The 15,999-nt window shown below is 45.1% G+C and overlaps 1 protein-coding gene and 1 long non-coding RNA gene across 3 annotated transcripts in view; one reads left to right on the top strand and one right to left on the bottom strand.

Annotated features, from left to right (window-relative positions):
• The first annotated feature begins 379 nt into the window (after positions 1-379).
• LOC309363916 lies at positions 380-5,572 on the top strand. The gene is made up of 3 exons (XR_014165651.1): positions 380-888; positions 4,019-4,224; positions 5,408-5,572. It is a non-coding gene; the product is annotated as an uncharacterized lncRNA (long non-coding RNA).
• Positions 5,573-11,528: 5,956 nt separating this feature from the next.
• The window catches only part of SEMA3G (semaphorin 3G), a 76,187-nt gene continuing 71,716 nt past the window's right edge, over positions 11,529-15,999 (bottom strand). For both annotated transcript variants that reach the window (XM_081900280.1, XM_081900281.1), the window contains one exon: positions 11,529-13,463. In XM_081900280.1, coding sequence (XP_081756406.1) covers positions 13,008-13,463 — 456 coding nt within the window. In that variant the 3' untranslated portion in view covers positions 11,529-13,007. The remainder of the gene's footprint in view (positions 13,464-15,999) is intronic.

Genomic DNA, 15,999 nt, shown 5'->3' with positions numbered 1-15,999 from the left:
TTGTTGGATTCCCACTGGTCAGTGATCAGGGATGAAGGGAGTTGTAGTCAACCAACATCTGGAGGACCACAGGTTAGCTGCCCCTTGTTTAGGGGTGCAGGGTAGACTGTGTGATCTGCTGTTGCCCTGCCCCAGCTGTCTGTTCTTGAGGTGGCCACCTTACTCCGCCTAATGCTGCTTCAAATCTTGTAGCAACTCTGAAAGCAGGCCCAATCTTCAGTCCATACTGACCTTGTCTTCCAAGAAAAGTTTCACATCGTGACCCAACAAAAATCACTGAATCCAAAACTGCAATAAAAAAATCTGACTGTAGAGCTTTTTGGGTTTAACAGGGTTTTTTATATTATACAATCCAGAGTATTCTAGAATAAGCAACAGTTCTTTAACACAGGACAGATGATAAATATTAATAAATCTTGCATTCTTTAGCTCCCTTCTTTCCCCATATATGCTGGGTTCTGCCGCACTTCATTTCCCTACCAGAAGATGTGCGCCTTTGGAAACTGGGGAATTGTCAGCCGTGCATCTCAAACATGTGTTTGGCAAACCTCACAGAAGCTGGACCAACAGCCCTATGTCTGAGACATGCATCTAACTATTCCCAAGTTGCTATTCTTTTACTATTAATAATTTGATTGATTATAACAATAAAAGCAGCTTACAGAGAATTCCATCTGACCACGAAAGTTTCAAAAATATTATCTACACATGCACTGTGTGATTTAAAAGCTTTTTTTATTTATCTGACTCATCTTGACTCCATGATGACGGGGCTGGACCAATGCTAACAATAAAACATTTAAAGAGAAAAACTTGACAGACAAAAAAAGGGGGGGACAGGGGAGCCTGAGTAGAGAATGAATAAGGAATTGACTGGTACATCTCAAGGTAAACTGCAATATATCAGCAAGGATTTGTTACTGATGATAGATTAACAATAGCAAGTAAAATGGCAAGTTGTTGTTGTTGTTGTTTTAAAAAATCTCTACCATAGCTGACTTTGTGCTAATCAGTTGTCTTGGCCTCAAAATTCCTCATTTAGAATATATTAGTATTATCTGATTGCCTCAGACTAGGTTTTTGTGCAGCTCTGATGGTGACCAGTTGTGGACATTTGTGTCAGAATTCCTGAGCTGTAGTACAGTGGTACCTTGGGTTACAGATGCTTCAGGTTACAGACGCTTCAGGTTACAGACTCCGCTAACCCAGAAAAAGTACCTCGGGTCAAGAACTTTGCTTTAGGATGAGAACAGAAATCGTGCAACAGCGGCAGCAGGAGGCCCCATTAGCTAAAGTGGTACCTCAGGTTAAGAACAGTTTCAGGACCTCCAGAACGAATTAAGTTCTTAACCTGAGGTACCACTGTGTATAGATTTGTACTTGTATAGGCAGGATATGACAGCTATTGAACAGAATGCCTCTTCCCAGACCAATCTGCCCCAGATCTGCAGAAGAGGCTCTTTTGGTGGTTCCATGATCCAATGAGATTTGTATTGCGGGGATCTAGATTGGCTCTATGCCTACAGAATGACTTCCCCCGGTTAAGTGTGTCTCATCATAACATAGTTTTCATGGCATGTGAGGACATACCTCTTTGCCCAGTGTTGGGTGTTGTGTATGTGCCACAGAAGTTCAGTCAAGAGGTTAAGCTCACTGCAGTTAGCTTTTACTTGGCAAAACATACACAATACACACACTACTAACACTACTAACAGTTGCTACAAGAAGTCTTTACTCTCTGAGCCCAGAGAGGGTTCTTTGCTTTCAAAGTCCTTGCTGTGCCAAAGTCCACTAGGCAAGTACTAAGTCCTGCAACTGTCAGAGTTCTCCAAGTTCAGAAGTCTTGCAAGATGTTCAACTTCTATCAGATGAGCTTTTCTTAAAGTCTTCCATGTTTCCAGAGATTTCTCCAACAGTCTTCACAAGTGTCCAACACTCCCCAGCAATTAATACAATAAGCTGAACCCTTTAGTGCTACATGCTAGTTTGACCAGCAACTCAGATAAGAGAGTTACAGTACCATACTTTGTGGGGGAAATCATTTATGCTGACACATGTGGAATTAACCCTTTTGTTGTAAGTCTCATTGCTGAGCAACACTGTGCAGAGCTCAGTGGAGTGGGAGGCCAGCCAACCAGAAGAGTCTCTGAGGTGTACTTGCCTGGAGGCAGAGTTGGCATCCAGAGTCAGGTCCAGTCCTAGGGTGGGCGAACAGCAATCCATGTGGTCAGATGGTCCAGGGGTCAGAGAATCCAATGATCTTGGGGTCGGGGTCAAGACAAGCAGGAAACAAGGTCAGGCCAGGAACTACAAGTGTTGTTACCAGCATCTGATTGCTGCTGGAAGCTCTGCTTAAGAAGGCTGAAGCCAGATAGTTCTCAGCAGCGCCTTCACCTCTGAGTCCTTGAAGGCTGATCAGCCGCAGGTGGAGTCAATCTGCCTTCTCCCCCTTCAGGCTACTGTTCAGCAGGCGAAGCCAACTCATGGCCCATGACACTTTCCCCCACTTTCCTTAACATTTTGGCGGGATGGGAGATGAGACTCCCTGCTTGCTGTTGCTTTGTGTGGTTTTACACTTTTATTCTGGATTATATTCTTTTAGTTTTATATTGTGTTTAATAGTAGTTGCACCCCTGCTGGCTTCACTTTCACAGATCAATGTCAGTCAGACAACTGTCAGAGGCAGCACCACCAACAAGGCCTTCCCTGCTGCTCATAGGGCCTGAGATGGCTGGTTTGGGGGCAGTCATTCTACATCTGTGCAATCAGATGCACATTAGGTTCATGAGAGAGGCTGCCCTCTGCATTCCCTTATTCACCAAGATTAGAACTATGAGGGCACCATGGGGAGGGCTTTCATGGGGGCCTGTCACCCACCCTGAGGAATTTTCTCCCCCAAGAAGCACAACCAACCCCATCAGACTCAGGAATCTCCCTTTGGGAAGTCTGCTTTTAAAAAACAAAACATTGGCAGCCTGAGCTTATTTTTAATTGGATTTTGCTTCTGCTGGTTTACCATGTTGTTTATGCTATCTTTTTTCAAAGAGGACTGTTCTAATTTTTATGTATCATTTTGGACGTTTTGTAAAGAAGCAACTAAAATGTTTTTTTAAAAAGAAGAAGAAGAAGAAGAAGAAAAACACATCGTGTTTTCCCACGATAAACATTAGCTTAACTCCATTTAATTAAACAGAATGCAAGCAAGCGTCTTGGTGGCATTTTCACTGTATTTGCCCACTCTAATCAGCTGTGAGATTCCACCAAGTTGCTTGGCTGCATTAGCTCTTTACCCCATGGAAATAATTCCTGGCAAAGGATTTTATTGTGTTGACAAAAGGCACACTTTAGCCTCTCATTGCAGATTGAGTAGTGAGGCTGGTACTGACTTCAAAGGGAAGATGGATCAGGACCCTTAAAATTAAGAATGCCACAGTTTATTCTAGGTAATTGCAGTTGTCATTAAGTGGCCACCGTACTTCCTAGGGCATTTATCTTTCTCTTGAAAACTGTTTGCTCCATTTTCTGCTGAATGCTTGGGCACTGTTTACGTGTTCCATCTTGGCAGCGACTGCCAGCTTCAAATGTCCCACTTCTTTTGTGCTGTTCCTATTATGGAAACATGGACTCAGGAGGGCAGCCTGGGGGAAGACTGTGATATTAGGAGAAGAGGAGACTGCTGAAAAGAGCACTGTTGCACTCCTGGAGGGCTTACATAGGCATCTGGTTGACCACTAGAAAAGCAGGCAGTTGAACTAGAAGGGCCTTGGGCCAACCCAGCAGGGCTCTTATGTTCCACAGCTCATTCAGCCCATTACTGTCTACTCTCGCTGACAATGGCTCTCTGAAGTCTTGTGTGGAGGCCTTTCACAGCAATCTGCTCCCTGGTCTTTCAAATGCCAGCTATTAAACTTTAGAGCACAAAAATCATGGGCTCTACCACTGAGCTTTGGCCCTTACCTTACCTCTGCATAGAGTCACAAAATATCTTTATCTGTTTTTGTACCTATCTGCTCATCAGATCATGGAGCTCCTTCCCCAGCGTTGGCACCAGTGTGGCACAGCAGCTAGAGTGCTGGGTTAGTATGTGGTAAACCCGGGTTCAAACTGCCACGAAGTTCACCAAGTAGCCGTGCGCAAGTCTTTCCATCTCACAGAGTTGTGTTCTGAAGTTGAAATACAGCGCTGAGCTCTTTGGAGGAAATGACAGAGTACAAATGTTAACAAGTAAGTGAAAACTGTGTAACAGGTGTATTTGTACCAAGCAAAATGGTGCCTCTGAGCTCTAAGACTAGAAATGAATTGTCCCTCTGGTCTGTGCAGTCTGTTGATTTCAGTAGGTTGGAGCAATGTGTCTGATGCAGCCGTTTCTCATTCCATTTGGGCACTGCAATACGGTTCCATCCTGACCCGGGCCTCATTAAAGAAAAACTTTATGCTGTTGAACGCAGCCTACGTTAACATCCAAAAATCTGACACATAGTTGAAGGGCTGAGAAATCTCCCAGAGGAGCAGACTGGAGGAGGAAGCCTATCCAAGGATCCATAGATTCTGGAGCCAGCAGAGTTTGATGATCTTCATTTGCAGTTGAAATTTCAAAAGTGTTGATGGATTCCAAAGTCAGTTTTCCACTTTTCCTAGTCCCTCTTTTCATAAGTGTGTCAGAATCATAGAGTTGGAAGGGACCACGAGGGTCATTTAGTCCAACCCCCTGCAAGACAGGAATCTTTTGCCCAATATGGGGCTTGAACCCACGACCCAGAAATTAAGAGTCGCATGCTCTACTAACTGAGTTAATTTACTTTCTCTTTAAAAATACACAATATTTCCTGTATTAGCATTGATTTACCTCTTTAAGAGGGATGCGGGTGGTACTGTGGGTTAAACCACAGAGCCTAGGACTTGCCGATCAGAAGGTTGGTGGTTCGCATCCCCACGATGTGGTGAGCTCTTGTTGCTCGGTCCCTGCTCCTGCCAACCTAGCAGTTCGAAAGCACGTCAAAGTGCAAGTAGATAACTAGGTACCGCTCCGGCAGGAAGGTAAACGGCGTTTCCGTGTGCTGCTCTGGTTCGCCAGAAGTGGCTTAGTCATGCTGGCCACATGACCCGGAAGCTGTATGCCGGCTCCCTCAGCCAATAAAGCGAGATGAGCGCCGCAGCTCCAGAGTCGGCCACGACTGGACCTAATGGTCAGGGGTCCCTTTACCTTTACCTCTTTAAAAAGGGGGGTGGGGAGTAGGTAGCAAAAACAAAACAAAACATCCATCTCATTTGATGCACATTCCATCCTATAATTGTAAAGGAGATTCACCTGTTTTTAAACCAACCTTCCTGCATGAAGACTATATAACTAGATTTACTGAATGCCATTTGCTCATTCATTATTATTTTGTCTTCTCTAATTCCCTAGAAAACCTGCTTTATCATGGGACCTCACTTCTTCATTGTGTGGGTTATATTCTACTAAATTATCCTCAGAATAGACCCACTGAAATGAATTAATTCTCTACTCCGAGTATGACTAACAATAGCAACAGCCACATACATTTTGAAAATGTGGGTCTGCATAGTAAAACAAAAAGCCCTCCTGTTTATCTCCATCATGGAGATAATTGAATCGGAGCCTCCATTCCAAGTTGTGTATCTCTGAACAGCTGTCATTTCCTCCCTCTTGCCTGCATACATGAAAGGATAACTGATAACTGAGGCAGCATCCCTCTTTTCCAGCACAGCAGCCAAATGTGTGGGATTGTTAATGAGATCCTCACATCCTGAAGGGAACAGACACCAGTAAACATGGAACAATTTCTTATTGTGCCATCCTTTGTCTTGGTATGTTAAAGAACGCCCACTCGGAAGTGCTAAGGTCTATAAACACCCCCTGGTCTTATTTAGTCCAAGGCAGGCAGTGGCTTTTGTATGTATGTGTTTCACATTTGGCAACAATGCTCTTCCCAGCAGGACTGGTGGTTCACACTATTGTGTGAGGCCTGATCGGCTGCAGGAAGGAGCGAGATCCTTATCAGCCTGAGGGAGTTTACTGAGCAAGTGAGATCATGCTGTCCCCATAAAAACAGAGAGTTGCCTTTTCCAGCCAAAACTGCTGCCGGCTGCAGGAGGATTTGGTTCCTTCTCCAGGCTGTGCCACAGAAATCCCTTATACATCTCTGCTCCAATCTGCCACACGTGAGGCTGAGAGGTCATGTCTGTGCATACAGGCATTTCTACCCCAAGGAGCTCATTGTCCCTCTACAATTTATCCTCACAGCCATTCTGTGAGGCACATTATTCTGAGAGTGTGTGACTGATCTACGGTCACCCTACAAGCTTCGTGGTGGCGTGAGGATTAGCAACTTGCAACACTCTGCTGAATTGTGGTGTGGCCCCCTTCTTCTCTCTTCTTTGAGCTTCACAGAGAGGTCAGTTGGGGGTCTGAGAGGTGAGTAGCCTTGGAATAAAATCTGCAAGGCCCACCTCCTGACCCTCCCCCCCCCCCGCTCCCAATTTTAGTCAAAGCATGGTTTCATCCAACACCTTCTAAGAACAGTGGCTGAGAGAGTCTTGTTGCAAAATGTGAAGGGGCCTTGGTCTCTTTTGAGCTCCCTGTAAATCAAACACTGACCCTATGCGGCCCTCTCTGTTCTCTGCCACCTGTACTGGGGCAGGGAGTATTGTTTACCAAAGGGGAGAGGAGGATTTCCAACACATGCTGTGGCCCTACATATGACCAAAGCTTTCCCAATGACCGCTCCCCGCTTAAAACGGGGGGGGGGTGCCCTTTGCGTGGACGCGTGCAGCCTCTAGATCTGGAGCGGCTCCAACAGCATAGGCTTGGCTTTGCCTTCCCTCAGGTGGGATACCTGGAGGTCTCCGCCTACCGCAGTCAGTTGTCCAATCCCACCTGGGGGAAGCGTTGCCAAGGAGACCAGGCCAGGTAGGGGAGGGATTACCTGCCCACACAATAGAGGGAGGATCTTACCTGGGAATCCTCACTTGGCTCCAAACTACTGAAACCAAACACAGTTTTTCAGGAAGGCTTTGAATCCCATGGAGAGAGGAGACTGCACACACTTACTATTGCATCTCCATCACAAGAGTTGGCTCATGAATGACTTCAGTATTATCATCCTCGCCACCCCTCAGGATTCAGTGATGTGCTTAAATGTACAAAGCAAGGATGCTAATGTCCTCTTAAGGTATAAGTAATCTGAGGCACATGTTACTGAATATGCTGAATATTTATCCAGTTAAAACAAAGATCCATCTAGTCCAGTTTTCTTTGTAAAATAAAATAAAATCCAGCAGCCAGATGGGTGGCCTACGAGAGATCAGGGTTCAGTGGTGGGCTAGTCTGATCCTCTAACCATCCCTGCTCTACTACACTTATCTTGCTCGATGCCAACTCCTTTTTGGACTAATCTTGTTCAGTGTACTTAATCATGTAGGACTTGCAGGAGCTAGCATGTGAAAAATCTTCCACCTGGAAGAGCCCTTGAAAGTAGAGACAATGAGACCCACAAAATGAGTTGAAATATTGAGTGAGGAAAAGGAAATGGAGATGAATGATGAAAATCATTCCACCCTCTTGGAATCCATGTCTGAAAGGGTTCCAGCATCTCTTCCTGTCTCCACCAGGTCCCTGTTAAGGAATCTCCTAATGGCATTTCCCCGTCTTTGTGGTTTTGCGTAGTGCTAATTGAATATTGAACACAGCTTCATTCTAACCACAACCTGGCTTCTGGCAATTGCCTTCCAACTTACAAAGAAGCTGATATTGGAGTGTTTAATGCGAACAGAGAGTAATCCTATCATTCAGTGTAGCCCTCAAGGAACTTGCCTTATATTGACTCAGATCTTTGGTCTATCTAGCTCAAGTGTTGTCTACATCAGAGGTGGGGAACATGTGACTACCCTGAAAATGGCCATGCAGACTGCTCTCCTCCAGGATGCTTGCCTGGCACCAAATTGAATGAATCTCCTTGTTATTCACTTCGACCTCTCAGCCAGTTTCTGATCTTAGCGGCTGGTTTTAAATCATTGTTACTGCTGCTCTTAATCCTTTGGTGTGGTTTTATTTGGTATATTAACTGTAATGTATCTCAGTGGGTTTTAGAATTTGATGGAACCCACCCTGGACATCTATTATCTGAAAAGATGGTGAATCTAATAAGTTATTTCTGGCAACCTGGCCCTAAGCACGTTTCCCCGGAAGTCTCACTAAGTTCAATGGGGCTTACTTTGGGGGAAAGCAAGCTTCAGGCAGCAGATCCTAAATGTACCCACTTGCACATTCCAGTGAAATCAATAGAATTTGACACCAAATAGGTGCTTAGGATCATGTTGTTAGGTTTCTGGAAAAAACTTGGTGCCCTTTAACACTTAGAAGCACTGAGCAATAATTTAGTCTGGCAAAAAGATGTGGTAGGATTCAGTACTCTTGTGTGAAGCATCTGAATGACGGGATTTTATCCTGCTTTGTTCACTGAGGTGAATGACCGCACACAAGTTTGAAAAGTCAAGGCAAATGGGGAGACCCGAGTCTAGTGCACAGGAAAGGTCTAAATCATGTTCATACACAGGCTGTGAAATCCACTCTCTGCGATCTCCTACTATTTGTTATTTTACCTCATGTCATGCTCACTTTCCACTTTGTAGGCCTTTTGCAAAAATAAACTCCATGTAATTATATTCCAGCAGATGCAGGAAAGAAGTTCATTGTCTGCCTGTCTTCTCCCTTCACACACCTGGCTTCAAAGACCTGCTGGCACATTAGCTCATGGGACTGTAGCTGGAGAAGGCAAAGATCATAAAGGCTGTCTGCTTTCTGAGAGAGTTTTCTTGACAGAGGATGTATCAGATGTCAAGTATATGCTCTACACACAAGGCTTAAAAACTCCAATCTCTCTCCCCCCCCCCCAATAATAATAGTATTGCCTATAAGTCACTTTAGTGTCTTGGGAATCTTTACATGCTTAATAGTTTAGCTTTCCATATCCCCTCAATATGCTCCAATCAAAAGATAATTTGCCTTAAATTGCTCTGAGGCAAAAGGGTGGGGGGAATTGTTTTTTTCCTAACGTCTCACAACAAATCCATAGTTGTTCAAGACATAGGGTCCCATTCACATTAAAAGTGAGGCAAAATATTATTAAACCATCCACTTGAGTGTGTAATTGTTAGTAACTACAGCAATCATGAATGGACGGGTGAATAAATGGACCGATCTCATATGAAGGGGCAATGGAAATTGTTAAATTGTCCAGAACAGTTTGGAAGCCAAAATATGAAGCACATATAGTCCAATACACTCTTATTACTAATAATGACTGAAAAGTAGTGCATTATTATCTCCCTCCCTTGACAGCTACCTCACAAGAGTCACAGCAGCAGCAAATCAAATATAAACCCGAAAGTTGGCCTGCAAAAGTTCCAACTTCATACATATTATTAATCCTCAGACACAGGAAAGGTGTATTTAAAGTGCTTGCAGAAAGCAAGATGCATTTTGTTAAAGTTATTATCCCCCATCACTTTTCACACCACCGGGTTGTATTCACCTTTTACCTAGAGTAGACCCTTGGCCATGGAGAGACAGCTGCCAGTGTTGTTTTGTTTACTCCAACCAATAGCCCACCCTGCTTTGTATGCACTTAGAACTAGTTTGCTGACACCCCCCTCATGTGGCATTCACAGGGTCCGTACTTGTCCTCAGTGAACCGCACCTCCTCCTGAGACCAAATGCTGTATTTCCAAAGATGAACCACAGTTACTTCCCTCCATTTAATTGGGATCCCAGCAGATACACTGCACTGCATGCCATTTCCACACTGCTCTGAATGGGTCATATGGAGTGAAAGGACTATTTGACCCTAATATTTATCCCTAAACTAGGCTTAGAAAACAGGCCTTTCCTCTTGTCCTGACACAAAAGATGGGGCTCAAGGAAGTATGAGCTTTGCCTCATGACATGCACAGATACAATGACATTCCTGGAAGGAACATTTTTCTCTTCCCGTGTCCAAGCTAGGAATACCAAAGCCACCCTTTCACCAAGAAGTCTTTGCTGCACAGAAAGTTGAGAGACATCTTTTGAATGGGACTCTGGTGATGCATGAAAAGTGTTTTGAACACAGAACAAAGCACATACTCAATTTGCAATGGGCAATTAGAGGACATTCGAGGAGGAACTCAATGCCATTCTGTTATCCCATCCTTCTTCATCCCACCATAAATCCTGGGACACGTAAGACACATCAGTGCCAATTCCACTGACTTCAGAACCAAACATTATTAAGAGAGAGAACTCAGCTGCTGCACCGTAACAGTACAAGCTGCAATAGGAAATATTTGTATTACATTGAAGTATACTTACCATTAATTTTGACTTTATCACAGATGTTTTCTGTTTTTTATTCATCGGCAACTGCTCCCTAATCCTTCCTAATAATGCTTCCCATGTCTTATTTGCTACTTGTTGTATTATCATCCCATCTCTTGATCCCTAACTTGACCTATCTGAATTTAACTGCCTTCAATGTGCACAAGGGTACTGCAGCTCTCAGGACTTTTAAACTCCAGTCGCAAAGGAGAGGTAGAACCTGGGCTTGGTAGGCAGAACTTCTTGTTTCTCCCTGGCTTGATGGGCATCTTTTGGCATGAAAGGTTGATGCAATTGTTCCACCTGCCAAATTCTGGTGGATCCCTTTCATGTAAATGACATCTTTTAAAATCAGCATGCACTATACCAAATATTCATTTGCTGTACCGGAGACTGATGGAAGTGGATTTCAAACTGAGACTGTGTATACACCAGGATGTTAATGTGCATAGTATATAAAACAATTGGTGTTTTGCCATTTTTATTGGTTTTTGAGAAGCGTGTGTTTATCCCAGTTTTGTATGCTGAAACATCATGACATCAGCAAGTCACAAGGAGAGTGTGCCAGTCCCTGAGCTGATCTATCACGAGTCCAGGTGGGCAGAGATAACACAGTTAACTCTGAATGTTTGCCCGGAGACCACTGCACAAACCCTGACTTACACCTCTTCAGGGCAAGAGGTGGGTACTGCTTCCTAGGAAAGTTCATCCAGTCCAGTGTTACAACTGCACACTGTCTGGGGTGGGACAGATGACATTGGGTGGTATTCAACCAAGTTTTACTGAATACCACCCAATGGTCTTTATCTGCCCATTTATTACCAAACTAACTGTGTCAATAGTGCTTTCTCCAGAAACTGGTCACTGAGAGGACATCTTATTTCAGGAGGCATCTGTGCACTGCTAACCTTTCTAATCTCTTCACAAAACCATAGATAGTTGAGCTTTATTTTCTGGCCCCTCGACACATGCATTGTTCGATGTGTTTGGAGAAAACAATCAACTTTTGACTGTACAATGAATGACATTGTAGGAAGAAGTTTTAGCAATAAACTTCAGTCCTGGGCACAGCTTGCTATGAGACCCATTCATTGTGCAGCTGAACACTGAATCACTGAAAACAAAAGAGAAAAGACTTGCCCCCAAGCCTGAGTTTGCTGCATAAGGGTTTAATTTATTTGTTGAACAAACTGGTGGTTTTCATTCAGCTGTTGGCGCTTAATCAGTTTCATCTAGGGGATCAACACAGCCTCAGAGATATAGGAATGAAAAACGGAGAGCACTTAAAGCCAAAGTTCTGACACGAGCTTGAAGAGATGTTGCGTGGCCCAGCGAATGCAGCTAAGAATGCTCAAAAGACACAGGTGGGAAAGATGTAAGTCTGCTCTGGGTGGTATGAGGCAGCCTGCAAAATTCACATATGTACAACTGAGGGCCAAGCTACGTGTTACATGGCTGCAGCCACGTATAAATATTAGCCTGGTGGCTTCTCCTCAGCTCCAACACACTCCTGGAAGGGGACACATAGTGGCAGTAAGGAGGCAGGTGGAAGGATGTGCTTAACTCCTCTCCTGCCACTCACTTCCCGCCCTGACAGCCCCAGCCTTGTAACTGAGTAGTAGCAGGCTAATGTTGTACTGCAGCTGCAACATAACGTTTTCTTTGGCCTATAAATTCCCGTCGAGCCTCTTTTTGCACTATTAGTGTTAACATCAAGACTGTTGGTCAAGCAGAAGAGAGCCACTGGCAAGGTGAATTAGCATTCTGGTCAATGTAGGCTTTGCATTCACAAATGACCACATTAAGCGGCATCAGATAAAATTCCTCAAAAGTTTTAGACTGCTTCCTGCCTCTGGACAGATGAAGTCCCTAAGATTGACAAACAGAATTTGCCTCACTACCACCAAAGAACAAGTACAATCCATAGCTGATTGATCACATTCATTCCTTATCCATTTTTGCTGGGGGTAGGTGGGATCCCACTGGAATCCGCATTCGCTCTCTTCAGAGAGGCGATTTTTGTCACATGTTGCGTGCAGCTGAATGTGCCTGTCACTTGTCACCTGCAGGAGAGACCTGCCTTCCTCCATCCTGCCCATTCTCAGCAGGAACTCACCACTATTCCCACCCAAACTTCTAAGCAGAGTGCTGTTGGCTTGTCTTCCTGTTGGCTGATGGTTTTCCTTTGCCACGTGGTTAGATCCTCAGCCCTTATGTCTCTGCATTTTGTGGCTCAGTCATATTGAACATCGGGGGCGGCAACTGAATATACACAACAACTGCATGGAGAGAGTAGAGTCTTCAGGCCGACTCACACCTTCCCACACCTGATACCAACCAACCAACCCCCCAAGGTGCAACTGAAATACACCAAGACAGGACAGGAAGGAAATGGGTCTGGTGTTTGAGTCCTTGTCTCCAATGCAAGAGATAGAGGGAAGTGATGTGCTTCCAGCAGGGAATGTCTCCAGGCTCAGCTGATCAGCAAGGCGGCCCCTTCCAAAAGGACAAGTTCCTATCATAAGGACAGTTCCTAGAGGGGCTGATTTTCATTCTCGAGGAGGAGGGTTGGTCCATGCCGACCTTCCTCCTCTCATGTTCTCCTCCTGCCATGTGTCGGCCCCCTTTCCACTTATGTGGCAGCCGCTTGCCTAGGGACCCGGTTCCTCTCTCCGTGCTGCTTGCCCCTCCCCTTTTTGCCACCGTCCAGCATGTTCTTGCTCTTGGGGGGCCTGCCTTTGTGCCGCAGCTGGCGGTCTCCGCACCACACGCGCTCACAGTACTCCTCTACCCGGTGCAAGTTGGAATAGCCGATGAGGTGCATGATGTCTTTGAACCACATCCTTTGCCCATGCAGCATGCGGGGATCAGGCACCCGGCACAGCGGGCGAGGCGGCTCCTCCTCCTGCTCCCGCTGAAAGACCTGCTCCAGCTGCTCACTCTCGATCACCTCCAACATGATTTTGGTGACGGTCTGAGTGAAGCCATGCTCCTGAGCCTTGCAGTAATATGTTCCTGCATCCTGGCGGAAAAGCTTCCGGAAGAGCAGTCCTTGCTCTGTCCTCATGATCCTATCATCTGTTTTCACCTGGAGAAAAAGGGTTAAGGGGGGAAAAATGGGAGCAGGAGGTTAGATTCTGGGTGGTGGTGTCCTGTAGCTTAGTAAAGCAGAGGTGCCATCATGGCAGGACTTCAGGGTTTCCTCAGTAGAATGAGCAGGAGGGCACATTTTGAAGTAATAAACAACACTATGGAAAGGAGTCTAAAATTACAGATCTGCACCTCTGTATTCAAGGCATTTCAGGGAATCAAGAGAAAGAGTTGCCAGTATTTTTCTGAAGTTTGTAGTGGCACTGTTGTCATCAAATAGATCCCTGCAGTAATGGGTGCAAAATTACAGCTCCCCAAAAATTCCATGATTCACAGAGATGCTGTAGAGACATGTTTGAAATTATATAACCAATCCCTGGTGAAGATTCAGAGGAGGTAAGTTTGTGAGGAATTTCCAGTGGTCAGAAATACATCATGCCTCTTCCTCTTAACTAGAAGAGATGGAATAAATTGTGCAGGGTAGTTGTCTCATTCACATGATTTATTCAGGACAATGAATTCAGGGTTTCTTGATGCAGATTTTTTTTTTTTAATGCGTACACACATTCCCAGATACTGATACAGTGCTGAAGAATGAGACAAGGGTTGGTGGCAGTTGGGGGAGTTGCTGTGAAACCCAGAGGAGGAGAGTCAGTACAATTCCGATGTTTGCTTCCATTGCTCTTTGAGCTAAAGTTCATTTACTTCTGTAGTATTATCTCTTGAAACAGCCTATCAAGCTGCAAGCCTCCTTTCATATGGAGCAGGCAGGATTGTCCCAGCTTGGAGTCCTGCCTCCTGCTAAGGAATACAAGTCCCAGCTGTTCTCCTGCCAGTGTCTCAAGCTTGCACAGCATTGCACTTGTCAGATTCCCTCAACACGGGCTGAGATTGGATGTCCAACCGTTTTCTGTAAAGAAACCAACTCTTCTCATCTTATCACTTTCCCCATCCATACAGCCTCCCAGTCTCTGCCTATCCCTTCTTGGCAATTAAGCTGTAACTGTCTATGGGGGTCTCATTCCTATGGTATAAGCAACCAACACCCTTTCCAGGGAAGCAGCACTTGTGGGAGCTAATTGCTCCACCCAGGACAACCACCTAAACTACTGGATGGATAAGCTTCATTTGCTTTTTTTTTTTTTTTTTAAGTGCATGAAGAAATGACATAACAGGCTCAGTCTTGATGAAGCCTTTGTTCTCCTCTGAACATCCTTCACCTGTAAAACCATTCCGGGCAGGTCCTATGACACAAGCCTTGCCTCCGAATGCTTCTGCATTCAAAGTCTACACTGAAAAAATAGGGTGGAGGCGCATAAGAATCCATTTAATGTTTTCCTCCTCCCCCTCCCCTTACAATGGAATGATTTGTATTTATTTGTCTTACATACAGAACAAGGAACCATGCAGGAATGACGCATTCCAATGCTCTGTGTGGTCCTTTAACAAAGCTATGGGGTTTGGAGGGAGGTAGGAGAGAGTCTTGACACCACTTTGCTCTCTTTATGACACCAGAGCTGTCCTTATTAGCAATTGCCAGTCTTGGACTGGGACTTACCAGCTGTGTTTACTGGCCAGCCCAGCCTTCAAATGCCCCTTTTGCTCCAGAGAGTTCCCCTTCAGAAACCTCACACTATTATCACATCTTTCTCAGCCCTGGGAATTAGACTAGCCTGCTAACTCTGGGAAGAGAGAGGCGAGACCTCACACAGTAGGAGCGTGGGCTTCTCTATTTTCAGTTTAATTCAAGAATTCCTAGCGGAGATCCATGCAGCAGGCAAGGCTAAATGAGGAAAGGTTAAAGAAGTGAGGCGAGGGTCTAGAGGGGGGAAAGCACGTGAGATGACAGGGGCCAGATGGAAGTACAAAGAAAAGGCCCTGAAGAATCTGTTGACATCTGAGCAGGAGGTGTCTGTATTAACTGGATGTGACACAAGCCAGCTCCTCCTTGGTGGCACTCCAAATGAATATCCGTGGTCATCTGTACTCTGTGAAACTAACCAGGTGTACTTCCCTTCCGCTCCTCCCAGCCTGTGTGTGTGTAACTGAGATCAAATCTGAATAGAGAATGTGTGGCTTCTAAGTGAGATCCAGCTCAAATGTAGACAAGATCCAAGTTAGGCATAGACAAAGCCTTTCTACACATTACCCAGAGTGGCTGGAGAGAGGGTAGAATTCTGAACTGCACCACTACAGACTGCAGCGAGGGAGCATATCTTTGAATGCTTTCTCCCATTAAAACAAAACAAAACAAAAACCACCCACAGGCTGCAAACACCACAGGCAGAAGTTTTGTACAGTGGTACCTCAGGTTAAGTACTTAATTCGTTCCGGAGGTCTGTTCTTAACCTGAAACTGTTCTTAACCTGAAGCACCACTTTAGCTAATGGGGCCTCCTGCTGCCACCGCACCGCCAGAGCCCAATTTCTGTTCTTATTCTGAAGCAAAGTTCTTAACCTGAAGCACTATTTCTGGGTTAGCAGAGTGTGTAACCTGAAGCGTATGTAACCTGAAGCGTATGTAACCCGAGGTAC

The sequence above is a fragment of the Podarcis melisellensis genome (genome assembly GCF_964234715.1).
Source record: "Podarcis melisellensis genome assembly, chromosome: 2".
NCBI lineage: Eukaryota > Metazoa > Chordata > Lepidosauria > Squamata > Lacertidae > Podarcis > Podarcis melisellensis.
This window is presented reverse-complemented; position numbering and strand designations above follow the sequence as displayed.